The sequence below is a fragment of the Rhinoderma darwinii genome, chromosome 4, assembly GCF_050947455.1.
Source record: "Rhinoderma darwinii isolate aRhiDar2 chromosome 4, aRhiDar2.hap1, whole genome shotgun sequence".
Classification (NCBI taxonomy): Eukaryota; Metazoa; Chordata; class Amphibia; order Anura; family Rhinodermatidae; genus Rhinoderma; species Rhinoderma darwinii.
The window spans coordinates 184145109-184172365 of record NC_134690.1 but is presented as its reverse complement, the minus strand read 5'-3'; the positions used below and the strand labels follow the sequence as shown (position 1 = coordinate 184172365).

Here is a 27257-nt window from a genome sequence, read left to right as displayed (position 1 = left end):
AAAAATATCTGTTTTTCAGGTCCGAGTTGCACCCATGCGGGTCCCGTTTTCACGGATCCCGACAGACTTTTGAGTTCATCGAGCGATCCGTGAATTACAGAAGAAAATAGGACATGTTCTATTCTTCAACGGACCCTTCCACGGTCCGTTGAAACAACGGCCGTGTGAAAGGCCCCATTGAAATACATGCGTCAATGTGACACCCGTTGTTTTAACGGTTGTCACACTGACATATTCTGCGTTCGTGGGAATCTAAGGGACACACTGATTTTTCCCTGTTCTTGGCTGCTTTCTCTCTCCTCAATTTTGTGTTATTCTTATAGGTATGTCATTGTTCGATCTCCACCTCTTTGTATTAGTACACTTGTGCCCGGCAGTGGAAACATTTACGTGACAGCCCACATGCAACGTTTCAGTCCAACTGAAACATGCTTGAGAAAGGTCCAGTTGGACTGAAATATTGTATTGGTGGGTGAATAAATTTCCCTGTTTTTCTGGATTTACTGCCTTGTTTCTTGTATGTTGGTCACAGGTTTATGAGACAATAACTATTAAAATATAAAAAGCCATTAGAAAAAAAATATTATATTATATTGTTACAGAACGAGCGTGAACGCTGTGTGTTACAGCTGACACTTCAGGGTAAAGAACGAGAAACTGCTCGAGCATGGTCCCCCTGGTTTAACCCATTAAATTGCGACTGCGGCATTTGAATGACTATAAACAGGGGGGCCTCTGTAACATTGCAACGGCACCCCCGCGACGCGATTGCAGGTTGGCATGGCAGCCTAGGGGCCTGAAAAAGGGCCCCCAGGTCTGCCATCTTTATACTTCTGGGAGAGTGTCAGTATCTCAATATATTGCAATACATTAGTATTGCAGTATGTCATGCAATCGATCCAGCGACCGCTGGTTCAAGTCCCCTTAGGGGACAAGTAAAATACAGTAAAATAAAGTTCTTTTAATAAAAAAAGAATTAAAAGTTAAAAAAACACGGACGATTTAGTCCGGACTGTGAACGCCGTAAAAAATTAAAACCGCCGAATCGCTGTTTTTTTGGTCACTTCATAAATAAAAAGTGATCAAAAAGTCTCATGTACAACAAAATGGTACTTATGGAAACGACAGTGTGACCCCCAAAAAACCAGCCCTCATACTGCTCAATCTACGAAAAAATAAAAAAGTTATGGCTCTCAGAATACGTATGGTGACAAAACTCAACTTTTATTTTTAACAATCAGTTTTTTCCTTGTAAAACTAGTAAAACATAAAAAAAACCTCTATAAATTTGGTATTACCGTAATCGTATTAACCCGCAGAATAAAGTTAACATGACGTTTTTACCACACGGTGAACGCCGTAAAAACAAAACCCTCCCAAAATATTTTAGGAGTTTTTTCCCTCACCCCACAAATAATATTTTTTCCGTTTCCCACTACATTATATGGTACAATAAATGGTGCCATGAAGATCTACAACTCGTCCCGCAAAAAAACAACCCCTTATACGGCATTGATGGAAAAATAAAAAAGTTGTGGCTTTTGGAAGGTGGCGAGGAAAAAACTAAAGTGAAAATCCAAAAAATGGCTGCGGCGGGAAAGAGTTAAAGAAAATCTATCATGTTAAAAAAGGAAGTCTCATCTTCCGCCAGCATGTTACAGAGCAAGAGGAGCTGAATAGATTCATATAGTATTGTGGTAAAGATTATTAATACATCTGCTCAATTTGGGTTTAGGAGTCCAATGAGCCGTTTCTCTTAATGATTTCCTGTATGAGTGTGGGTACAGAGATAGCTGTCAATCACTGAGTAAGACCACCTACTGGACTCCTAAGCCGACAATGAGCAGAGATTTACATCAATAAATTACAAGTTCTACTGAATCTTTTTCCACAAAACTATTGATCAATCTGCTCAGTTCCTCTTGCTCTATAACATGCTGCCGGCAGATTGGACAGCATGTTCAACGTGACAGGTTATCTTTAAGTCTAACATTTAATATTGCATTGAACATAAGTAGCTAGCTGACACTACTTGGAGCTTTTTATGCATTTAAACTCATATTTAAGTTTTTTTCGGTATAGAAAAAGTATTTTCCTCGATCTCAAACATTTTCCTCAAAATAACATTCTGGTTAGTATTTTTTCTTTTAGCAGGCAGATTTTTTTGAACCACAAAGGTTAAGCTAACATGTAATATCCTGAATTCTATCTCCTTCAGTGAGAAAATAGTTTTAGCTTTCCTTCATCTGGGAATTTCACTTATTTTTTTATCAATAAAATTCCCATTTAAGTTATATTACTCTTTACGCTGTAATTTTCACACTAAATCATAGCATTTCACTTTTTCTGTTATGATTAAGATATTTACATCCGCTAGACACTGTATGACATTCTTATTTCTTACTATATAAACATACATTTGCTTTGATTATGTAGTCCCACATTTTTTAACCTGGTACAATAAGTAGTATACTAAATACAAGTACAATAATAAATTCTACCTGGAAAAGTCAGCTCCGTTTTTTTCGCACCACACGCGCTTTTTGAAGCATTTTTTGCCTTGATTTTTCCTGCATTTTTTTACCACGTTATGGAGAAAAATGGATATTTTTCTCTATTTCCCCAAGGCTCCCAAAGGAAAACAATATTATATATACAGTATATTATGTGACCTAGGCAGGATTGACTAATATTTGCAGTTTTCTGCTTTATCAATAGGATGTTTTGTTGAGGAACCATAAAAACTCAGTTCAGGAAATAAGTTCAGGAAGGCAAATTTTGATCAGTTTAGAGATAATCTTAATCTTGTTTAGGCATCGTTCACATCTGTGTTGGGACTCCGTTCATGGGTTTTGTCTGAGCTTTCCATCAGGGGCACCCATGAACGGAATCCAAACGGAAACAAACGGAGACCATAGGTTTCCGTTTGCAACACCATTGATTTCAATTGTGATGGATCCAGTGCAAATGTTTTCCGTTTGTCACTGTTGTGTAAGGGTGCCGTCGTTTTGACGTAATCAATACCGTAGTCGACTGCACTATTCATTTTCTGTGACGAATGGAGCTGCTCTGCAGCCTCCTCAGCAATCTATGAGATGCCGAGATGGGACCCTTGCATAGGCCGGCGTGATCCAGTGACGTCATAGGCTGCAGGCCTAACATGGCCTGTGGCCTAGTGAATGGCAGAGCAGAAAGCTAGCTCCCTAGTATTACTCACTATAGTATTCAATTGCATCTGCGACATAAAGATACAGATCCAATTGAATGCGGCCAGGGGCGGATTAAGGTTACCATTGGCCCCAGGCAGTTCACAAAGTGTGCCCCCCCAGCTCTGAAGACGCTCTACCGTATATTTGCAGATTTCAGTTTAGGCGACCACAGATCTGGCACAGTTTTTAATTCGCTGTAAAAGCAGAATGAGCCATACACAAGAGAAAAAGCAGAATACTTTGAGACACTAAAGAGGTCAGGAGCTTTAAATTGTTAGTGGTTTTTGGGAAAAAAAATCTCCTGTGCGTAAATATAAAGAACCAGTCTCTGTTGTTTAACCCCTTAAAGTCCAAGCCATTTCTTTTTTTTTTTTTTATTTCACTCGCCATCTTCCTAGAGCCATAACATTTTTATATCAATGGAGTGTTGTGTGAAGGATTATTTTTTTTTGCAGGAGGAGTTGTAGTTTTTATTGGCACCATTTAAAATACCATATAATGGGTGAATTGGAAAAAAACTGTGGTTCCTCCATGTTTTTTGGTGTTTTGTTTTTACTGTATGTATATATTTACCTTATCTTAAGGTAAAAGTAGATTTAACGTATATTTTTACCTTAAGATAAGGTAAATATATACAGCCCCAGAATCAAGCTCAGTACATAAATACACAGCCCCAGAATCAAGCTCAGTACATAAAGACAACACCAGAACCAAAGTAAGTACATAATTACAGCACCAGAACAAATATCAGTCATATATACAGCACCAGAACAAAGCTCAGTACATAAATACAACACCAGAACAAAGCTCAACACATATATACAGCACCAGAACAAAGCTAATTACATATATACAGCACCAGAAACAAGCTCATTACATATATACAGCACCAGAACAAAGCCCAGTCCATATATGCAGTACCAGAACGAAGCTCAATACATACATATACAGCAACAGAACCAAGCTCAGTACATAAATACAGCGCCAGGACAAATCTCAGTATATATATATATATATACAGCCCCAGAACCAAGCTCAGTACATATATACAGCACCAGCAGAAATACAGCTCAGTAAAGAGATAATTTGCAAATTCAGTTTAACCCCTGCCATATAAGTTTGTACTACATAAAATGATAGCTCCCAGTATAGCCTGAACAATGGTTAGTATATGCTGGGGGTTGTTGTTTTAAAAAAAGAATGCTACTATCCGTGATCTTGCTGCAGATCATACAGTTACTACAGTACTGATCAGTCACAGGGAGAATAAACATTTACATTGAGTGACTCACAGGTAATGCCACAGATTCTTTTTGGTTCTTTTTGTCTTTTCTTCTCCTTTCCGGTCCAGACCTCTATGATGACTTCTCCTGGCCATGACCCATTTCTGCAGTCTGCCATTCAGATGTCTTTGGCTCCTCACTTTTCGAACATTTCCGCACCTATAAACAAAGATAAAATTCTCATGGTGCCACACTCTATGCCCATGAATATAATAGTATCACACACTGCGCCCCTGAATATAATAGCACCATTCACTGTCCCCATGAAGTAAATTGTGTCAAACACTGTAAAGTAAAACATCACACACTCTAACAATGCCCCCTGTAGATAGCGCCAGTCACAGTGCCCCCTGTAGATAAAGCCAGTCACAATTCCCCCTGTAGATAGCACCAGTCACAATGCCCGTGTAGATAGCGCCAGTCACAATGCGCCCTGTAGATAACGCCAGTCATAATGCCCCTTGTAGTAAGCGCCAGTCACAATGCCCCCTGTAGATAAAGCCAGTCACAATGCCACCTGTAGATAGCGCTAGTCACAATGCCCCTGTAAATAGCGCCAGTCACAATTCTCCCTGTAGATAGCGCCAGCCACAATGCCTCCTGTAGATAAAGCCAGTCACAATGCCCCTGCAGATAAAGCCAGTCACAATGCCCTCTGTAGCTAGCGCGAGTCACAATGCCCTCTGTAGATAGCGGCAGTCACAATGCCCTCTGTAGATAGTGCCAGTCACAATGCCCCCTGTAGATAATGACAATCACAATGCCCCCTGTAGATATTGCCCAGTGTAGATATTGCTCAGTGTAGATAACGCCCCCTGTAGATATTACCCCCAATGCTGCTCACAGAAGAAAAAAAAACCTTCCCTGCTGTCCCCGTTCTTCCAGCGACACAGTACCGGTCAGACACCAGGCAGCGTCATCTGGCGTAACGGCTTAGTCGGCGTGATGAGGTCATCATGCTGACTGCGTCATTGTTAAAGTGCCAAATTGCGGGGCAAGAACTACTAGTTTCCGTCTTGCCACCGCTATAGTAATCAATTGTATCCGCGTACTAAGGATGTGGGTACAATTGGATGAGAGGTCCCGCTTCAACCTGGTTCTCTGAACCGGCTGTAATTGCCTTAATTATATTCCACCTCTTAATGTGGCAGTCGCCCCGGCCCCCGGATGCCTGATGCTAGCGACGCCACCCCTCATACTGTGGGCCCCTTAGCAGCTGCTATGACTGCTAAAGCGGTAGTTCCGCCACTGACTGGGCCACATAAAAGGTTTGCACATAAAATTAGAATGCTGGGGCTATGGGGAAATGTGTGTAATTGGGTGGTTTTTAATAATTCATACTCAGATTGGGTCACCGTTACTAGTGGGGTACCACAGAGGTCAGTATTGGGTCCTATTTGGTTTAATTTTTAAAAAAAATTAATGGTCCTTGTAGAGGAATTGCACACTAAAATTTCGTTTTTTGCAGATGAAACTAAACTATGTCAAATAATTAACTCAGAGGAGAATAGTATTATTTTTATAATTGGATCTAGAGAAAATGAAGGCTTAGACAGAAAAGTGGTGAGGTTTAAGGAAATAAGGTTTAACCTCTTCCCGCTCCTGGACGTACTATTAGGTCTTGGTAGCTGTATCGTTCGCGCTCCCTGACCTAATAATACGTCACGGGAGTAACAGGCAGTTCAGCCATCTTCCCGACACATACAGGAGCTGTGACAGCTGCTGTCTCGTACAGCAGTTGCCACAGCTCTTACAGCGGGGAGCGATCGCTGTGTCCCCGCTGATTAACCCCTTAAAAGTCGCGTTCAATAGCGATCGCGACTTTTTAGGGGTTAAACCAGCATAGACGGCCCGCTACACGATAGCGGCCGGCGATGGTGGCTATGGAAACCGGATGCCTAACAATGGCTTCCGGCTATGCCATCTACGGAAGCCTAGTGGGTCCTGACAAAGTCAGGACCCACAATACTTGCTGTCAGTGAGTAGCTGACAGCTCTAATACACTGCACCACGCATGTAGTGCAGTGTATTAGAATAGCGATCAGGGCCTCCTGCCCTCAAGTCCCCTAGTGGGACAAAGTAATAAAGTAAAAAAAAAAGTAAAAAAAGTTGTGTAAAAATAAGAAAATAAAAGTTTTAAAAGTAATAAAAGTAAAAATCCCCCTTTTTCTCTTATCAGTCTTTTATTATTAATAAAAATAGATAAATAAACAAATAAACTATACATAATTGGTATCGCCCAGTCCGTAACGGCCTGAACTACAAAATTATTTCACTATTTATCCCGCCCGGTTAACGCCATAAAAGAAAATAACAATAAACCATACCAGAATCACAATTTTTTTGTCACTTCACCTCCCAAAAAATCGAATAAAAAGAGATCAAAAAGTGGCATGTACCTAAAAATGGTACTGATCGAAACTTCAGTTCGTTACGCAAAAAACAAGTCCTCGCACAGCTTTTTTTATGGAAAAATAAAAAAATTCTGGCTTTTAGAATATGGCAACACAAAAAGAAAATGATTTTTTACAAAAAGTATTTTATTGTGCAAACGCCATAAGACATAAAAAAAGCTATAAACATCTGGTATTGCCGTAATCGTATCGCCCCGCAGAATAAAGTGAATGTGTCATTTATAGCGCACTGTAAATGCTGTAAAAAAATAGAATAAAAAGCAATAGTAGAATTGCTGTTTTTTAGTCACCACGCTACTTAAAAATTGAATAAAAACTGATCAAAAAGTCGCATGCACCCTATAAAAACTACAAGGAATTTCCCAAGGGGTCTAGTTTTCAAAAAAGGGTCACTTTTGGGGGATTTCCACTGTTTTGGCACTACAAGACCTCTTCAAACCGGACATGGTGCCTAATAAAAAGGAGGCCTCAAAACTCAAACTAGGTGCTCCATTTCTTCAGAGGCCGGTGCTTCAGTCCATTACCGTAGGGCCAGATGTGGGATATTTCTCAAAACTGAAGAACCTGGGCAATAAGTATTGAGTTGCGTTTCTCTGGTAAAACCTTCTGTTTTAGGCCTCATTTACACGAACGTAATATACGCGCGTGCGACGCGCGTGCTTTGCACGCATGTCGTACGCACCTATATTAGTCAATGGGGCAGTTTAGACGATGCGTGAATTGCGCTCAGCGCGTGTGCGCAGAAAAAAACTCACGACATGTTCTATAATCGTGCGTTTTTCGCGCACTCACGCACCCATTGAAGTCAATGGGTGCGTGAAAACCACGCATGCCGCACGGAAGCACTTCCGTGCGAACTGCGTGATTCGCGCAAGAGCTGTCAAACTCCTGAATGTAAACAGAAAAGCACCACGTGCTTTTCTGTTTACAAACATCCAAACGGAGTGTCAAATTCGAGATGAGCGCACCGAACTTCACCGGGTTCGGCCAAACTCGTTTTGACCGAAACCGGTAAAAAATGTTCGGGTACGCGACGTCAGGAGACAGTCACTGTCCACGGTGCTGAAAGCGTTAACCTGGTTCAGCACCATGGACAGTGACTTCCGCTCCGAAAATCCATGAACCTGTAAAAAAAAAAAGACGTTTTGACTTACCGATAACTCCGGTCCGACCTCCCGGGATGACAGTTAAGTCCAAGTGACAGCTGCAGCCAATCACAGGCCAAGCACAGGCTGCAGCCAATCACAGGCTGCAGCGGTCTCATGGACTGCGGCGTCATCCTGGGAGGTGGGGCAGGATGACAAGAGTGGGACGCATCACCAAGGCAACGGCCGGGAGCCCGGACTGGGGGAAGCAGGAAGTTCTTGGTAAGTATGAAAGTCTTTTTTTATTCACAGGTTGGTGTATATTGTGTTCGGCATTCACTGTCGAGGGTGCTGAAAGAGTTACTGCCGATCAGTTAGCTCTTTCAGCACCTTGGACAGTGACGGGCGTCGACTAGCCTCATCTCTATGATGGCGGCTGCGCGAAAATCACGCAGCCGCGCATCATACACGGATGACACACGGACCTGCCAAGTGCCCTTTGCGCGCGCAAAACGCAGCGTTTTTTGCGCGCGCAAAACGCACACGCTCGTGTAAATCAGGCCTTACAGAATTTTTTTTTTAATAAAAAGGATTTTCTGACAAAAAAAAGAAATATGTCAATTTCACCTCTACTTTGCTCTAAATTACTGTGAAACACCTAAAGGGTTAATAAACTTTCTAAATGCTGTTGTGAATACTTTGAGGGGTTTAGTTTCTAAAATGGGGTGTTTGATGGGGGTGTCTAATATATAGGCCCCTCAAAGCACCTTCAGAACTGAACGGGAACCTAAAAAAAATAAATGAGGCAATACTTTGCTTCTTACATTATACTGATAAGGTGCAGTGCCCACCCCGAGATGACCCCAGTTTTGACCGTTTGTATAAACTGAGACCTCTATTAGACCATTTCACTGCCCGGTTTTCCCAAGCAAACACCCCCGAGAAGTGTATTTCTATTGATGAGTCCTTGGTACATTTTAAAGGGAGGCTTCAATTCCGTCAGTACCTGCCGAGTAAGAGGGAGAGGTATGGCATGAAGATGTATAAGCTGTGCGATAGTGCATCAGGGTATACCTACAAATGTAGAATATATGAAGGGAAGGACACCAGTATTCAGTCCCCAGAATGCCCCCCCTTACTGGGAGTTAATGCAGACATTGTATGGGATTTGGTGCACCCACTGCTGGACCAGGGTTACTACCTCTACCTGGATAATTTTTATACCAGCATCACACTCTTCAAGTGCCTCGCTTCCAGAAGTACTGCGGCATGCAGCACTGCTAGAAGAAATCTGAGAGACCTCCCTAAGACTCTGCTTTGGCAGGGCACATTCTAGCAGCAACATATTGTGTGTCAAGTACAAGGAGAAGAGAGATGTCCTTGTATTGACAACAATACATGGCCACACCAGCACCCATGTACCTGTAAGAGGTACCAGTACAGAGACCCCCAAACCAGACTGCATCCTAGACTGCAATAGTTACATGGGAGGGGTGGACTTGTCAAATCAAGTCCTGAAGCCCTACAGTGCCATGCGGATATCGAGGGTTTGGTATAAGAAGCTGGCTGTGCACATCATACAGATGGCATTGTGCAATGCGTACGTGCTACGTCGATGTACAGGCCAGAGGGGAATTTTCCTGGAATTTCAAGAGGTGGTTATCAAGAACTTAATCTTTAGGGACCAAGAAGGGGGCAACCAGTATTTCTGGAAGCGAGGCCACACGCATCGTACCAGGGCAACACTTTCCAGAAGTTCCCCCTACTGACAAGAAGGGAAAAAGTCAAAAGAGGTGCAAAGTCTGCTATAAGAGGGGGATAAGGGAGGACACAATATATCAATGTGACACGTGTCACGAAAAACCAGGACTCTGTATGAAAGAGTGTCATAAAATTTATTATACATCCCTTAGATTTTTAATCTACCCTGATGCACTCCACACAGCTTATCCCCCTCATCTTTCCCTTCTGAGCCCTGCTGTGTGCCCAGGCAGCTGATAACAGCCACATGTAGGGTATTGGAGAACCCACATTACAGTTTATGGGGTGTATATCTCCGGTGGCGCGTGCTGGGCACAATATATTGGACACTGAATTGGCATAGATATATAAAAAATTGCAAATCTCACACTGCACCATCTGCTGCGCATTACCTTTTAGACAATACCTGTGGGATCAAAATGCGCACTACTCCTCCAGATGAATGCCTTAAGTGGTGTAGTTTCCAAAATGGGGTCACTTCTAGTGGGTTTCCATTACTTTGATACCTCTGGGGCTCTGCAAATGCGACATGGCATCCGAAAACCAATCTAGAAAAATCTGGACCCAAAAGAACACATAACGCTCCTTTCCTTCTGAGCCCTCCCATGGGCCCAAACGGCAGTTTATTACCACAAATGAGTTACTGCCGCACTTAGGACAAATTGGGCAACAAAACAGGGTATTTTATTTCTTGTGCAAACAAGAAATTTTGAGCCAAAACAACATATTATTGGAAAATAATTCATTTTTTTAAATTCACAGCCAAATTCAAATAAGTTCTGTGATTCAAACTGTGGCGTCTATATGGTCACAACACCTATAAATGAATTCCTTGAGGGGGTGTAGTTTCTAAATGGGGTCACTTCTGGTTGGTTTCCATTGCTTTGATACCTCTGGGGCTCTGCAAATGCAACATGGCACCCGAAAACCAATCCAGCAAAATCTGGACTCCAAAAGACCACATAGCGCTCCTTTCTTTCTGAGCCCTCCCATGGGCCCAAACGGCAGTTTATCACCACAAATGGGGTATTGTCCCACTCAGGAAAAATTGGGCAACAAAATGGGTTATTTTATTCTTGTGAAAATAAGAAATTTTGATCAAAAATGACATCTTATTGGAAAAAATGTCATTTTTTAAATTGACAGCCCAATTTAAATACGTGCTGTGAAAAAACTGTGTAGTCAAAATGGTAACAACAACCATAAATTAATTCCTTGAGGGGTGTAGTTTCCAAAATGGGGTAACTTTTTGGGGATTCCTACTGTTTTGGCACCTCAACTCCTTTTCAAACCGGGCATGCTGCCTAAAATATATTCTAATAAAAAAAGTGGCCCCAAAATGCACTAGGTGCTTCTTTGCTTCTGGGGCTTGTGTTTTAGTCCACGAGCACACTAGAGCCACATGTGGGACATTTCTAAAAACGGCAAAATCTGGACAATACATATTTATTAGTGTTTCTCTGGTAAAACCTTCTGTGTCACAGAAAAAAAATGGAATAGAATGGAAATTCAGCAAGAAAAATTTAATTTGCAAATTTCACCTCCACTTTGCTTTAATAACTGTGAAATGCCTAAAGGGTTAAAAAAAACTTTCTAAATGCTGTTTTGAATACTTTGAGGAGTCTAGGTCTTAACATGGGGTGTTTTATGGGGGTTTCTAATACATATGTCCCTCAAAGCCACTTCAGAACTGAACAGGTACCTTAAGAAAAAGGCTTTTGAAATTTTCTTAAAAATATGAGAAATTGCTGTTTATGTTCTAAGTCTTGTAACGTCCAAGAAAAATAAAAGAATGTTCAAAAAACTATGCCAATCTAAAGTAGACATATGAGAATCTCATCTCATGATCCACAACACAGTGTGATTGTGCAGTGAAAGAAGCTGGGCTGGAACAATGAGAAGTGTATGACGCTGATTGGTCACTGATTGGTCAGTGTCATACACTCCTCTATACAACGCCCACTTGGTCAAAAGTAAAAACACTCCCAGTTAGTCATTAAGAAACTAATTAACATAAATCAAAAATTGCTCATAACTTGCCCAAAAATGATAGTTTTTCAAAATAAAAAGCACTGCTGTTATCTACATTACAGCACCGATCAGATTATGTAGGATATAGGGCATTTATAATCTGGTGACAGAGCCTCTTTAAGGCCAAAACAAGGCTGCATCCTTAAGGGGTTAATACTGATAAAAGTAAGGTTATGCACTTGGGAAGGTAAAATACATGTCACCTGTAAAGGATTTGCCACACACAGCTTCTGTGTCGACGCACGTGGGCAATCATTCTGCACCTGCTCCTATGTCTGTGAGACTGACTCCATCTTCCACCACCTAGGATGGCAGGCTTAGGAGTGGGAGAGCCTATCACAGCCTGGCCAGACGGAGCTAGCTCCCGCCCCCTGTCTATTTATACCTGCCTTTCCTGTTCCTCCTTTGCCTGTGATTCTTCTATGCTTGTTTCCTGGCTTGCTGCTGCTGCTTGTACTACTCATCCTCTGCTTGTTATTGACCTTGGCTTTCTGACCGCTCTCCTGCTCAGTGTTTTGTACTTTGTTCTCTCCTGGTTTGACTCGGCTCGTTCACTACTCTTGTTGCTCACGGTGTCTCCGTGGGCAGCTGCCCCGTTTCCCTTGCTTTTGTGTACCCTTGTCTGTTTGTCTGTCTTGCACTTACTGAGCGTAGGGACCGTCGCCCAGTTGTACCCCGTCGCTTAGGACGGGTCGTTGCAAGTAGGCAGGGACTGAGTGGCGGGTAGATTAGGGCTTACCTGTCTGTCTCCCTACCCTGTCATTACATCACCATTACATACTAAAAAGGAAAACACTGTGTGAAACTGACATAGGAAAGGACTTAACTGTAATAACCAGTGTCAGTCAGCTTCTGCCAAGGCAAATAAGATTATGGAGTGCCTCGATAGGGGCGTAGATGCACATGACAAAAACATAGTACTACCATTTTATACATCTCTAGTAAAACTGCACATGGAATATTGTGTACAGTTTGAGCCCGTTCAAAGGCTGGCAACTCTATGTGCAGAAATACTTACCGATCCGTGCATCACGTCGTTTTCGGGTCCAGCACCGCCCAAGTGATGACATTCTGACCTCATCTGGAATCGCTGTGTAGTTGTGACTAACGGAACTCAGGCTCTCAATGCATTCCTATGGGAGCCAGAACGAGGCCCTTAGATGTTTAAAAAGTCTAATGTACTCCAACATCATACCAATAGAAACTACTGCTTGCCCCACAAAAGAAAGCCCTCAAACAGCTCAATCGACGGAAAAATAAAAAAGTTATGGCTCACAGAATGTGGCGACACAAAACAAATCCTATTTTTAACAATTTTTTTTTTCTTGTAAAAGTAGTAAAAGATAAGAAAATAACATACATGTGGTATTGCCATAATCGTATTTACCCGCAGAATAAAGTTAACATATTGTTTTTACTGCACGATGAACGCTGTAAAAACAAAACCCCCATAAATATTGGAAGGCGGAATTGCTGTTTTTTTCACATTCCACCCCATAAAGAAATGTTTTCCAGTTTCCCAGTACATTATATGGTACAATAAATAATGTTGTGAAAAACTCTTTTGTCGTCTCACAATAAGCAAGCCCTCATACGGCTATATCGATGGAAAAATTAAAAATGTATGGCTTTTGGAAAATGGGGAACAAAAAAGTGAAAATCCGAAAAATGGCTGCGGCAGGAAAGGGTTAAATGTAATAATATTACAAGTTATGTTTACCAGATTACTGTAGATGGGTAGCTGATCCAGGGATTTATTCTGGTTGCCATATTGCGGTCCCTATGATGTGGAAAATTTGCCTAATGGGGGTTTTGCCTTACTCTTGATCAACATTACAGAATAATAGTCTGCACAGGATGGACATATGTCTTTTTTCTTACAATTTATGATACTATGATACTAGCATATCCCTTCTGCATCCTGGTAGGACAGCAGGTTATGGAATTGTGTGGATGAGATGTAGGCATTTAGGAAGCTGCCAAATGAAGGTTGGAGTGCCATAACTCTTTAGGAGCACTCATTAAGACTGCAGACAATGTAGTTGTTGGGCCAAGAAGTTACACATAGACTCAACAACTATTTTCATAGAGGGCCCTGATACTCTGGCAGCAATGCAGTGACACTCAGGCCGGTAGTAGCTGGTAGGTTAGCCCTGCCCTGATTGTGGCTTTGGTTTTAACCGGTTCCCGACTGCTGGCTGTGTATTTTCGGCCGGCGGTCGGGGTCCTTAAAACCCGCACCATAGACTATTTATGTCGTGGGTTTTAGCTTACTGCCCGAGCGATCGGGCAGCTGAATGTCGGGTCTCGGGCAGTCAGTGACTGCCAGGGACCCTGAGGAGAAGATAGACGCAGCTTTCGCTGCTTCTATTTTCTCTAATCTCTTGTACACAGCGCTCAATGAGCGCCGTGTATATGAATAGAGGCAGCAGCAGCGCCGCTGTCTCTATTGGTCCCGGCGATCATGTGACTGGTCATATGATCGCCGGGATTCCATTAGTGGCAGCTGCTGCTGGGTCTTATTAGGCCCAGCACAGCCCTACTAGTGACAATAGTCACTATAAGAGGGCTGACTTCCCCTGTAACTGGGGATGCTGTGCAGCCCCAGTTACGGTGGAAAAACAAGGTGTAAAAGAAGAAAGAAAAAAAAATAAAGTCCTCCAAAGGTCTTTTCTGACCTTTGAGGGACAGACCATAATAATAAAAAAATCAAAATAAATTAAACGGCAAAAAAAATAATAATAAATACACATAAAATACGCACCCCAAAGAAAAACGTTCCCCCCGCCAATCATTCTCATAGCGCTGGCCCTGACCCAATTACCCTAATATAGACATGTAATATATTAAAATTTACGGTAGACAAGGACGATCAGAAATAAAAGGTCTATATTAGGCTAAAACTATGTTATTACCATAAAAAAATAGCTAGAATATAAAAAAGCTTATTTTTTTTACTATTATTTTCAAACTTCAAGACTAAAAATGCGAAAATAGCAAAAAGACTGTGTATAAAAATTCTAGAAAAAGAAACCTACATTGTCTACAGAAAAAACATCGCAAAAATCACATCGCTAGGCCAAGAAACAAAAAAGTTATAGCCGTTTAACTAACGCGTGCTAAAAATGGCTAAACGGTGTCTGGTCCTGAAGGCTCAAAATAGCCCGGTCCTGAACCGGTTAAAGGGAACCTGTCACCAGAACTTCACATATTGAACCATCAATACCTGGTGGAAGTGGGTGAAAAATAATTTTAATGTAACCTATAATTATCTGCTAAGTGTTCTCTGTACCTTTAGTATTAAATTTTTTTGTGTTTCTGTGCCGTATGCTAATGAGCATAAAAGAGTCAGATTTTCTTTCGAAATGAGCCATATCTTCATTCCTCAAGCCTTTCCAAGTCTACCCCGCCTCCTTACATTTGATTGACAACTCCACACCTCCCCCCAGCACACACGAAATCCCGCGCCTGTGGAACAATGTCTTGTTCAGGTGCGTGCCCACAACGGGACACCATAGCGGTGCATGCACAATAACTTGATTTGAGGCTTGGATGAAGGAACAAAGGAGGGAAGGTTAACAAACCATACATGCGGGCTATCTTAGACGAGATTTCGGAATTTAGGGCGAGCCAGTTTTCGGCGGTGGGTGGGCATCAGAAGAGGAACGAACGAGACTGCCAGATTATTACCATAAAGGGCGCAAAATGTTTGCAGACTGTTAATTACAGTTTGAGGAGGAGTTTAGAAAAAAGGAATAACAGCAATGAACTTTTAACAGCAACAGCCAGCGAGGGATGAGTAGAGTTTAATAGGTGAAATGCTGGTGACAGGTTCCCTTTAAAGGGGTTATCCAGCCAGTAAAAATTGATGGCCTATCCTCAGGACAGGCCATCAATAGCTGATGGGTTGGGGTCCGACTCCCCGGATCCACACTGATCAGCTGTTTTGAAGGGAGTGCAGCGCTCGTACGTGTGCTGCTTCCCCTTCATTTCTGCTTGCTCAATGTAAATCGTCGACAAAGATGTAGCGGCAAATCACAGGTATTGCAGCCTTTTCTCCCCTTTTCTTCCTGGAAGGAGAATGCTGCAATACATGTGAATCGCCGTGACATTCGTGTTGATGATTCACAGTGCGCAAGCAGAAATGAAGGGGAAGCAGCGCTTGTACAAGCACTGTGGCCCCTTAAATACAGCTGAATGGTGGGGGTCTCGGGAGTCGGACCACGAACCATCAGCTATTGATGATCTATCCTGATATGCCATCAGTTTTTACTGTCTGGAAAACCCCTTTAAAGCTTCCAACATAAATATGGTATATGGTATAAGTTGTTCAGTCTTTAACTGCTATCTGATTTTTCTTTCTCTAGTCAGCAAAAACAATAAAACCTTTTTCCTCTAATAGTGTTATATTCTCTGTCTATAGTCTGAAATACTCTAAAATATGTATGATCAATTAAATGTTTCCAGACTAATTTATGGGAAAACAATGGGATAACCACCTCCTGAAATTCCCCAAAATATATAATCATATAAATTTAGTATTGTAAAGTAAAAGTTGTAATCTGTGGTAAAACAATGGGGCAGATTTATCAATGTTTTTATGCCAGTTTTCTGGTCTAAATACATTGAAAGAAATGGCGTTTGGACTGAAGGAAAAGATTTTTTATTTATTTAGACAATTATACATTGGGACTCATTTATCAAAACTGCTTAACAGTAAAACTTATTACCTATATCAACCAATGAGACCTCAGTTTTAACTTCTAAAAAATAATGTTGAAAAACTACCACTACATTGTGAATGGGGGCTATAGCCTACAAGGCGAGTTTTCTGTTAGACAGTATTAAGAAATAAGCAGCCATTTTTTGAAGTCTTCTCCGGGGAAGGGAAATAAATTCATTCATTTAAGAATTACATAAATCTACATGTAAAAAAAATCCTGTCTACCTATCCATAAACACAAAACATTATAAAGCATTGACCTCAATTTAAGATATACGCACTTCAGACAGACAAGATTCATTTTAGTATGTTTTTTTGGGGTTAGTGCGGGGGAGATGTTAGTAATAAAAATATTAACTGCAGTTCGGCCTGAGATTTGGATTTTCCATATAAGTGGTTCCTCTACACTACAGTGTCGTCTTTCATTCTTACCTTTTTCTTGCCTGTGTCTGAAACCACTTTTATGGCATGAACGTTTCAGCGGTTCTAGTATTATTTCCAGTTGCTCTCGTGAATTTTAGTAAACTAATGAGTTTTTTCTTTCTCGTTTGAAGTGAGCACTATTTCTCCCTTCACCTGGAAGCTATGTCTGGATTTGTGGTTTTTCTGTTTACCCACTGTCATACAAGGCTGCCAGATTGTTTTCATTTCTAAGCCATATAAATTCACAGTTAATCATTGACTGTATTTAGGGTTCACTCCTGGAATTTTCTTTTTTCCTTTCAGTTGAAAGAGACAAGGACTTTTCACACCAGCGGAGGCACTACAAGGAATTCCGATTTGACCTCACTCAAATCCCACATGGTGAAGCTGTGACAGCAGCTGAGTTTCGGATCTACAAGGATCGAAGCAACAACCGCTTTGGCAATGAAACGCTAAAGATTAGCATTTATCAGATCATCAAGGAATATTCTAATAGGTAGTGTAGTAAAATCATTTTTTTTTCTTAAATCTAATTGATAAAATTTCACTCTCGTTTACAGCAACTACAACAGGGACTGAGTATTATAGTCTTACTCTATGTCTATGAGGGGAATTTGGAGCTCTGTATTAAATAATGATGTTCTGACTTCGATAAAGATATATGAATTAATTAATTAACACAGAAAAACAACAGTATTTAATGGCGAACATTTCCTTTGTGGCTTGTCCACACGTAACGGAATTGCTGCGTATTTTCCATCCGGAATTGCGGAAGGAAAATACACAGCAGAATACACTAGCAGCAAAGTGGGTGAGATTTAATCAATCTCATCCACACGCTGCGTAAAATTTCCGTCCAGAAATTCAGTTGCGGTGTATATTTTTCGTATCGCAGCAAGCCAATTCCTACTGCGGAAAGTGGACTGAATTGCTGCGTTTTTCAGAGGAGATGTCACCATCTCCAAGCATTGTAAAAAACGCAGCAAAATCCACACCATTTTCTGCAGTGAGGCTGGGTTCACACGACCACATTAACGTCCGTAATGGACGGACGTATTTCGGCAGGAGGTCCCGGACCGAACTCAGTGCAGGGAGCCAAGCTCCTAGCATCATAGTTATGTACGATGCTAGGAGTCCCTGCCTCTCCGTGGAACTACTGTCCCGTACTGAAAACATGATTACAGTATGGGACAGTTGTCCTGCAGAGAGGCAGGGACTCCTAGCATCGTACATAACTATGATTCTAGGAGCCCGGCTCCCTGCACTGAGTTCGGTCCGGGAATTCCGGCCGAAATACGTCCGTCCATTACGGACGTTAATGTGGTCGTGTGAACCCAGCCTAAAAAACACAAGAAATGGTGCAATTTTTCAGCAGCGGATTGTCTGCTAGTTTCAACGGAAATGCTGCAGAAATTTTCTGCAGCAATTCCGTTGCATATGGAAAAGCCCTAACAGTGGTACTTATATTTCTTAAAGTGAATGTTCACCCTACAATACCACTTTTATTTTATAAATAGGTTCAAAATTCTGTGCTGATTAATTTCTTTATACATATGCTTATAGCATATAGTTCTCCATTTCCGGATACAGAATGCCAAATCTCCTACTTAGTCATAGATGTAAATGTTAACATGCTGGCTACCTGCAGACATTACTACAGGGATCTTGGCAACTTTTTGCATACTGTTATACAAATAACTCAATAATAAGACAGAAAGTTTCCGTTAAACGCTGATGCAGGCAGCCAGCAGGTTACCTTTTAAATCTTTGTAAAGCCAAACAAAATAACGATATAGTAAAGGGGTTGTCCGGTTTTATTTATTACTTTATTTGTAGAATAGGAAATTATACTGTTTTCTAATATACATGTATTAGCTCACATACCTTTCTTATAGTGCATGAGACCCCTGTCACAGTAGAATGGTATAGCCCACATATTAATTCTGCTTGTGTAAAGCTTAGGCCCCCATGCACACAACTGTATTTTTTCCCTTCCGTAAATACTGGCCGTAAATGCGGGTCATTTGTCTCACGTTTTTAACCTGTATTTAACCCGTATTTACGGACCCGTGCCCATAAATACTGGTCCGTTGTCATTCGTATTCCACCCGTATTTACGGACCTGCAAAAAAAGGGGGCCTGGAAATGTTGTCATGTCCAAACCCCTTAAAAGGGTCACATGATCGCCCAGACGCCAGTTCCTCTGCTCAAAAATTGAAATCTCCTGACGTCTCCTAGCAATGCTCCCGTAATTACGGGTGCACACACGTAGCCACCCGTAATTATGCGAGCCCCAAAGAACTCCTGGGCCTTCATGGGCCTGCCTGTGCCGTAATTACGGCTTGAAACAGAACATGTTCTATATTTTTCAACGGCCTGGGTACCTTCCCGTATGCAAACGGGAAGGTTCCCGTGGCCAATAGAAGTCTATGGGTCAGTAATTATGGGCCGTAATTACGTGCGTTTTTTACAGTCGTGTGCATGGGGCCTTAATGAATGTAACTAAACATGACATCACTCATGTGATGACAAGACACAAACATACACAACACACACTCACACACAAACATACACACAATGTGTTGAGGCAACATAAAGGACACACCCATGGGTTAATTGAATAAGGCTAATGGTGAAATAATGATAAAGAACTACTTCACTGTGTGTGTATTTACTGTCTCTAGATAATTTATAAAATGGCTGCACATCCCTAAGTGATGTTGTCATTTTGTTAATAGAGTTACATTTAAAAAAAAACACACAGGAGACAGGGGCAAGAATGTAAAAGCTGCTGCTACACAGACACTGGCGGACATGATGATGAGATGTTGCTGTATGGGGAAATACTTTATAACTTCTGCTCCTCAATGACTTATTATTCACCTGCTGAATTCCTGGACAGTGTTACCTGAAGGGCAGTGGTCACATGACGTGTGGGTCACCTGACAGACGCCATCTTTAGTTCATTCAGTTATCCTATGGGTGCATTTTTATGGAATAATATGTGGGCTAAAACATTTATTTATTTTAGACAGAGGAAACTGCACTGATATAAGAAATGTTTGTGAGCATAAATTTAAGTACATGTATATTATAAATCTGCATAATTTCCTATTCTAGAAATTAATAGAAAAGATAAAAAGTGGACAACCCCTTTTACGAAAATAATCAGTACAAACATTTTAATCTAAAAATGACATGGCGACAAAAGGAGAAGGAGCAAAGTTTGCATTTTTTTGGGAGCTGGGGTATATACTTGTCAGCACCTAAAGTAAGCGGGGAAAATGTATTCCCAGCTTCCGTTTGCCCTTTATTTATTATTATGTACTAAAGGGTTGGATTGAGACCCGATAATGTTGTTTTGTTGGGCTAATACTTTTATTTCTATAAAATTATAAAGATGACAATGACAGTTCATAGTGATACCTATTTCCCACGTAAGACTATTAATATGGTTGAACAAATTAGATGTGTGGAAGGAATGTTGGGTGTATTTTGGCATACAATCATCCTGATTGTTTATAATATTCTTATACTGCACTTATTCAGTTTTGTATCATGTGGTATACTTACCTAATATCCTTTTTAATGTGTCAACAAGATTAACGCTTTTCAAAGAGCGGTATAACTCAAAATGCTTATTTTATCAGAAGAAAAATGTATTAATTACTGTTATATACTGCTGTGATTTTTTTGTATTGTGCTATGTTGCTATAAAAATGAATGGCTGACAAATAGGAACCACTTATATTGCATACATGTCAGTATCTTTCGTATTAGTTCTCCAATAGAACGTGAATAAAGCCTAATCATTGTTTAATGCAGGGGTCTCAAACTCAGCCGGGTAGATGGGTCGAACATAGAAAAAATGTGAAGTTGACGGGCATTACTTTCAAATTTGATACGATACAAAATTATTGTTAATCAATTAGTTATTTGAACTACTATAACAATACTACATGACTAGAATAATACCACATTACTATGACAAAACTACATTACTATAATAACAATACTATATTACTATAATAATACTACATTACTATGACAATACATTACTATAATAACAATACTATATTACTATAACAATACAACATTAATATAACAATACTACATTACTATAATAATACTACACTACTATAACATTACATTACTATAACAATACTACATTACTATAATAATACATTACTATAATAATACTACATTACTATATCAATACTACATTACTATAATAATACTGTTAGGTTTGAACTTACTGCAAATCTGTGAGTTTACTCCACGTGCTTATTTTAACAATCCAGTTTTCCAGGTTAAGTGTCGCTAAATGCAGTCTGGCTACTCAGTTGGCACCGTTTGTCAGACACAAGAATGTCAAGATTGGTGGCAGCCCCTTCTTAGATACTGCCACATTGCCCTCTGTGGATAATGCCACAGTACCCTCTGTAGATAATACCACAGTGCCCTCTTAGATAATGCCACAATGCTCTCTGTAGATAGTGCCACACCCCCAGATAATGCCACAGTGCCCTCTGCAGATAATGCCACAGTGCCCTCTGTAGATAGTACCACCCCCCTAGATAATGCCACAGTGCCCTCTGTAGATAGTGCCACACACCGCTTTGTAGATAGTGACACACACCCTATAGTTAGTGCCACACACACACCCCTACAGATATGCCCCACACACAATCCCTATAGATAGTGCCACCCCCTATAGATAGCTCCATTGAGGCTTCCTCTAGGAGTGTAATTCCCAGCTAGAGTGCTGCTGGAGGAGCCCTTGAAGTCACTGTCCATATATGGACAGTGACATCAGGGGATCCTCCTGGGCCGGATTCCCCAGCCAGAGCATTTCTGACACTGTGGCCGGGGATAATTCTCCTGTAGGAGCCCCTGATGTCACTTTCCATATATGGACAGTGATTTCAGGGGATCCTCCTGGACTGAATTCCCCGGCCAGAGCATTGCCAATGCTCTGGCAGGGGATTCCTCTGCTGGAGGAGCCCCTGAAGTCACTGCTCATATATGCAGACCACTGCAGTTGTCAGTTGTAGTATATCTTATGCTGGCTCCCAGGTGGCTCATGTCAGTGCTGCTCAGTGATCATGCTGTCAAGGACAAGTCAGGGTTCATCTGCAGGCTAGCAGTGCACATTTGGGGAGCTCTGGAACAGCGGCATACAGGTATGTAACACTTTTTGGGATCTCCTTGTAACAGGCCAAAAGCTGAAAAGGTAACTAAACGTTCAACAACTTCAGACATGTCATAGTGACATGTCAGAAGTTTTAATTTGTGGGGGTCCGAGCACTGAGACCCCCACCAATCACTAAAACGAAGTGGTAGAAGTGCTCGTATGAGCGCTTTGCCGCTTCGTTTTTGTTCAGCTTTTTCCGGAAATCAAGGTAGCGGCGTATGAGCTCAATAGAAAGTCTATGAGCCCATACTCCGATACATCGGCTTTCCGGAGAAAGCCGAACAGAAACTAAGCAGCTGAGCGCTCACACAAGCACTTCTGCCACTTCGTTTCGGCGATTGGTTGGGGTCTGACATGTCAGAAGTTTGTTGAACGTTTAGTTACCCTTGAACATTAATTCTTTAACCAGAGTTTCACTTACATTTTTTATTTTGGATAAATATTTACCCTCCCTTTATTTTCTGTAAACCCTTTTCCCTTTCTATCCTTGTTTTAAACTAAAATAAATAATTATAAAAAAGGGTTTCACACAATTCAAAGTTTAAAGAACACATCCAGACAGAACTAAAAATTCTGATATATCAGTAAATTAATAGCCTCATGTTAATTCGTTTTTGTTTTTTTTAAAGTTTTCTCTGATTAATAAATCTCCCCCATTGTGCCTATTACATGTATAGACAGGATGGCCACTGATATAGGAGGGTATTAGTATCTGGGGAGAAGGGCCATCAGTTGCTTTAGCAGTGCATTCTGCATTATTGGAACAGTGGGGATTTGGCATGGGTCTAAAATACATCTGGTAGTATAGCCTACATTATGGGAGTCCTTTGTGCTATTGTAAATAGGATAAAGTTTGCATATCTTTAGTCCTGCAACTGACAGACTACATATATCTATATTAAAGTCAGTGTTATAATATAACTATCCTGTCATTGAATACAATTCAGAACACCGAATCCACAAACTTTATTTACATTCTTTATCATCTCAAAATATGTGTTTATAACTTGCATATTTTAATTTAACGATGATGGAAATCTCTCTTCCCAGGCCCATGTCATGTTTTCAATGTATTTACTAAAATGCTGAGGTATAGAATGCAGCTGTTAATTTACATAGGCAGAAGGGGGGCAAAATTACAGTAATGGTGTATAATTTTATGTTGCAGGGAAAAACACTGTAAAAATACATTTTTAATAATTCAGAGATGATTTTTCTGTCAGAAAAACAGGTCTAGATATAATAATGTTATACAATCAGTACATTTCTATGCTATGATGCACTAATTCTTAAATAATATTCTAGTTACTGTATTTATTCAAAAGAGTGCAATATTAAAACTAATAATATGAAAAACGATATGATGTTTATAGTTGTTTATCCCTGGGCTTTGGGTGCTGTCAAATTACTATCCCAAATCAATCTCAGAGTGTGCTAGTCTAAATAGACAAAAGAAGACACATGTTTGAATATGGGAGTAACTTACACAAAACTTAGAAATAAAATGGATGTATGAGGGCAGGGCATAGAGGTGTCCATATATAACACTAGGCTTGGTGACCAAGTGACCAAAACCAGTTTTCCATAGACTCTAAAATGGCTAACTATGATAACTGTCCTCACTTACAATATGAAGAGCTGCTCTAACACAAGTACATGGACCAGGGCCGGCGTCAGCACCCGGCCAACCCGGTCAAGTGCTGAGGCCCACTACTCTTGGCTCCTCCAGGAGTGGAATCCCTGGCCAGAGTCTTACTGGGCATTCTGCTTCTAGATGGAGCCCTGTCTAGGTGGTGGGGTAACTACCACTGCAGCAGCCAATGAGGCTGCCACAGGGCCCGCGGCATGAGGAGGCCCATGCCGCCCACCGTCACGCCCCCCTTCCTTCCTGCCCAGTGGCCCCGCTAGCAGCCACTATGGTTGCTACAGCGGTAGTGACGCCACATTCAATATTATCTGCATTCTTAGCTCCCTGCTCTGCCTTTTACTATGCTACAGACTCCCAGGCAGAGTGCTAATAGCGCTCTGCCCGGAACTCCAGCTCCGGGGTTGCCCCTGACATGACTGTCCATATATGGACAGTCATGTCAGGGGAGAGGAGTCCCAGGCAGAGCGCTAGAAGCGGCTCTGCTTCGAGACTCCCTCTCTGGGGAAGCCCCTGACTTCACTGTCCATAAATGGACAGTGATGTCAGGAGCAGACAAGTTTCCCAGTCAGAGTGCTAGTAGTGCTGCATCGGGACTATGGCTCTGGGGTTGTTTCTGACAACAACACTGTCCATATATGGACAGTGATGTCAGGGGCTTCTCCTGAAGTGGAATCCCCAGCCAGATCGTTGGCAATGCTCTGGCTGGGGATTCCACTAGAGGGAGCCCCAAAGGCACTAGATACAGGGAGGGGGCTGTGTGGCACTACCAGGGATGGGGGCTGTGTGGCACTACCAGGGAGAGGGGCTGTGTGGCACTACCAGAAAGGGGGGCTGTATGGTACTACCTCGGAAGGGAGGGCTGTGTGGTACTTCCTGGGAGGAGGGCTGTGTGGCACAAAATTTATGGTGGTACAAAACTTCTATATGGGGGCATAAACAGGGCCTATCATCTATATGGGGGACAAAGTGATGTTTTCTGTCATTTTACTGCCGCCATGAGTTCAACCAAAAAGGGGCCTATTAAGTCTGTGTCGCCCAAGTGCCCACATAAACCTGGAGCCCTGCCATGGATGTTCTGTACAAGTAAATATCAGCAATACTTTCACAGACTGACAGTATGTCAGTCTTCGTGTCCCCCAGTGTGCTTATAGGAACTAAAACTGGAAATTATTAACAGCTGGGCAGAAGGAGGATTGTACTGCTGATATATTTCGCTCAGAGAGAATTGTAGCAAACACTCTACTGTGAGAAATATTAGGTTTATATGGATTTTCAGCCTCTGGATGAAGGGTAAAACTCTGGTCTTAAGCAAATACAGAATTCCAAGTAGCAACTCACACCTAAAGTACAACATGAGGGTACAGGTGTATGGGCTGGAGATGCTTTACTTAGATACAATGTAAAAGTTATTATTATTGAAAGTAAAATACATTTCTGCTCAGAAATTTCTTGAAGAGGCAGTCCCAAATAAATAGCTACTCCCAATCATTAACCAGTCCCGGTAAACTATCTAGACACCACAGGTCGCAACATGTAATACATGACCATATTGAGTCAACCATAATGGAAGCCACCCTTTGCAGCAGCTCCCCACTCTGACCCTAATAGGGCGTATGGACATGGGTTGTCCTGATAGGACATCCTCTTTATGAAGAATGTATGTTTAGCTATATGTAAGGTCTTTATATGTAGCCCTACATTTAGCGTGTACAATAGGAAATCTCCTGAAGTAAACGCTAAATGTGCCTATAGGGCTCAATTAGCCCAGTGGAGGCCAAAATATTGTCCTTTTGACTTCTGTCGGATTGGTATACCTTTTTTATTGAGGATAGAATAATGTAGTAGTCTACGCTATTCCATCCCAAGGAATTCCGCAAAAAAAGTTTGCCGCTTTGTCACTGTATATATAAAGACAGTAATATCAGGGGCTTGAGACTGGTCCCTGACCAGAGCATCGGTAGTGATCTGACCGTCGACTATCCATCTATGAACAGTCTAAATAGAGACAATGAGCAGCACAGTAGAATAACAACCTCCAGGGTAGCAGGGTGCAGGCCTCCAGGAATCCGACTTAAATCTCCCTAGGTATCAGACAAAATATAGAGATAGAGGCAGCACTCCAAAGATCATATCAAAAAAAGATTTTTTTATTCACCCATCAGTGCAGTAGAATGCAACGTTTCAGCTGCTCAATGGAGCCTTTGTCAAGCTTGACAAAGGCTGCATTGAGCAGCTGAAACGTTGCATCCTACTGCACTGATGGGTGAATAAACATTTTTTTGGGATATGATCTTTGGAGTGCTGCCTCTATCTCTATTTTTCATCTATGAACAGTGACGTCAGGGGCTCCTAGAATCCCGAGTCCCCGGTCAGAGCGCTTCAGATGCTCTGGCTGAGACTCCTCAGTTTAAAGCCCCTGACATTGCTGTCCATATATGGGCAGTGATGCGCGGGCTCCTCTAGGTGCGGAATCCTTGAACAGAGCATTGCCTATGCTCTGGCAGGAGATTCCAGCATCTCATATTTCCTAATGTTACTGTCATATATGGACAGTGAAATCAGGAGATTTCCCCGGGCACATCACTTCAAGTTCAGGTGATGCATCTCACTGTAAGCCTAAGAAAATATTGCATCAGGGCTAGAATTCTTCAACAGATGTGAAAGACTGACATCAAATTATAATCGTGTTTAGTTTTAGTTATGTCTGTTACAGGTAGTGGAGTCAGTTATTGAATTAAAGTTGCAGTTTCTTTTTTACTTCAGTAATTTGGATGCTCAATAAATTAGTTCTTTAAGGCCTCATTCATCTATAATTCGGACGCATTTACGTGTCTATATTATATCTGTAAGACATGGATCCCCACAAACACACTTTAAGTAATCTGAAGTTATATCACCATAGATCCCTAAAAATCTACCACATTACGATCGTCTGAATGAGGCCTAAATGAATGGTGAAATAATTGAAAAACTGTTATTAGTTTACTTTGGTTGCCTTTATCTAATATTATATTTCCTGTATAGAACAGGATCCATACAGTGTAACAATTAAAGTATGCGGTAAATATTTAGACATTTTTGCATCCTGTTACTAGATTTTTCTTTGTTTTCTTTGTTGTTTTTTTTAAGAACAGAAAAATAGTACATTTGGTGCCTTTCTTTTTGCATCCTGTTGCCATTGACTTTTATAGAAAATCGCATCTGTCTGAATCCTGTTCTTCAACAGGACAGAAAAAAAACCAGCCTGCATCATTTTTGTGTCCTGCTGCATCCTCTTTTTCAGTCAATTTGACCCAATACAAACCAAATACTACCTTTCAACAGGATGCAAAAATGTGGTGTGAACCTAGCCTTAGAGAGGTTATGTGTGAAGGGAAATATTTTAAATTTTTTCACTGAAAAATACTATCATAGAGAACCCCGTAAAATCTATCCATATCCCGCATACTTCCAAACAATACCCGACCAAGCTTTGAGCTTTTGAAT

At 41.2% G+C, this 27257-nt stretch overlaps 1 protein-coding gene and 1 long non-coding RNA gene across 2 annotated transcripts in view; one reads left to right on the top strand and one right to left on the bottom strand.

The window, feature by feature from the left end:
* LOC142760959 (uncharacterized) overlaps positions 1 to 17071 on the bottom strand; it is a 58832-nt gene extending 41761 nt beyond the window's left edge. The window contains exon 1 of the long non-coding RNA XR_012883464.1: positions 16939 to 17071. This is a non-coding gene — a long non-coding RNA (uncharacterized LOC142760959). The remainder of the gene's footprint in view (positions 1 to 16938) is intronic.
* Positions 1 to 27257, top strand: part of BMP5 (bone morphogenetic protein 5) — a 139100-nt gene that overhangs the window by 85674 nt on the left and 26169 nt on the right. Inside the window, exon 2 of the mRNA XM_075864140.1 lies at positions 17233 to 17425. Within this exon, the coding sequence (XP_075720255.1) occupies positions 17233 to 17425 (193 nt within the window). The remainder of the gene's footprint in view (positions 1 to 17232; positions 17426 to 27257) is intronic.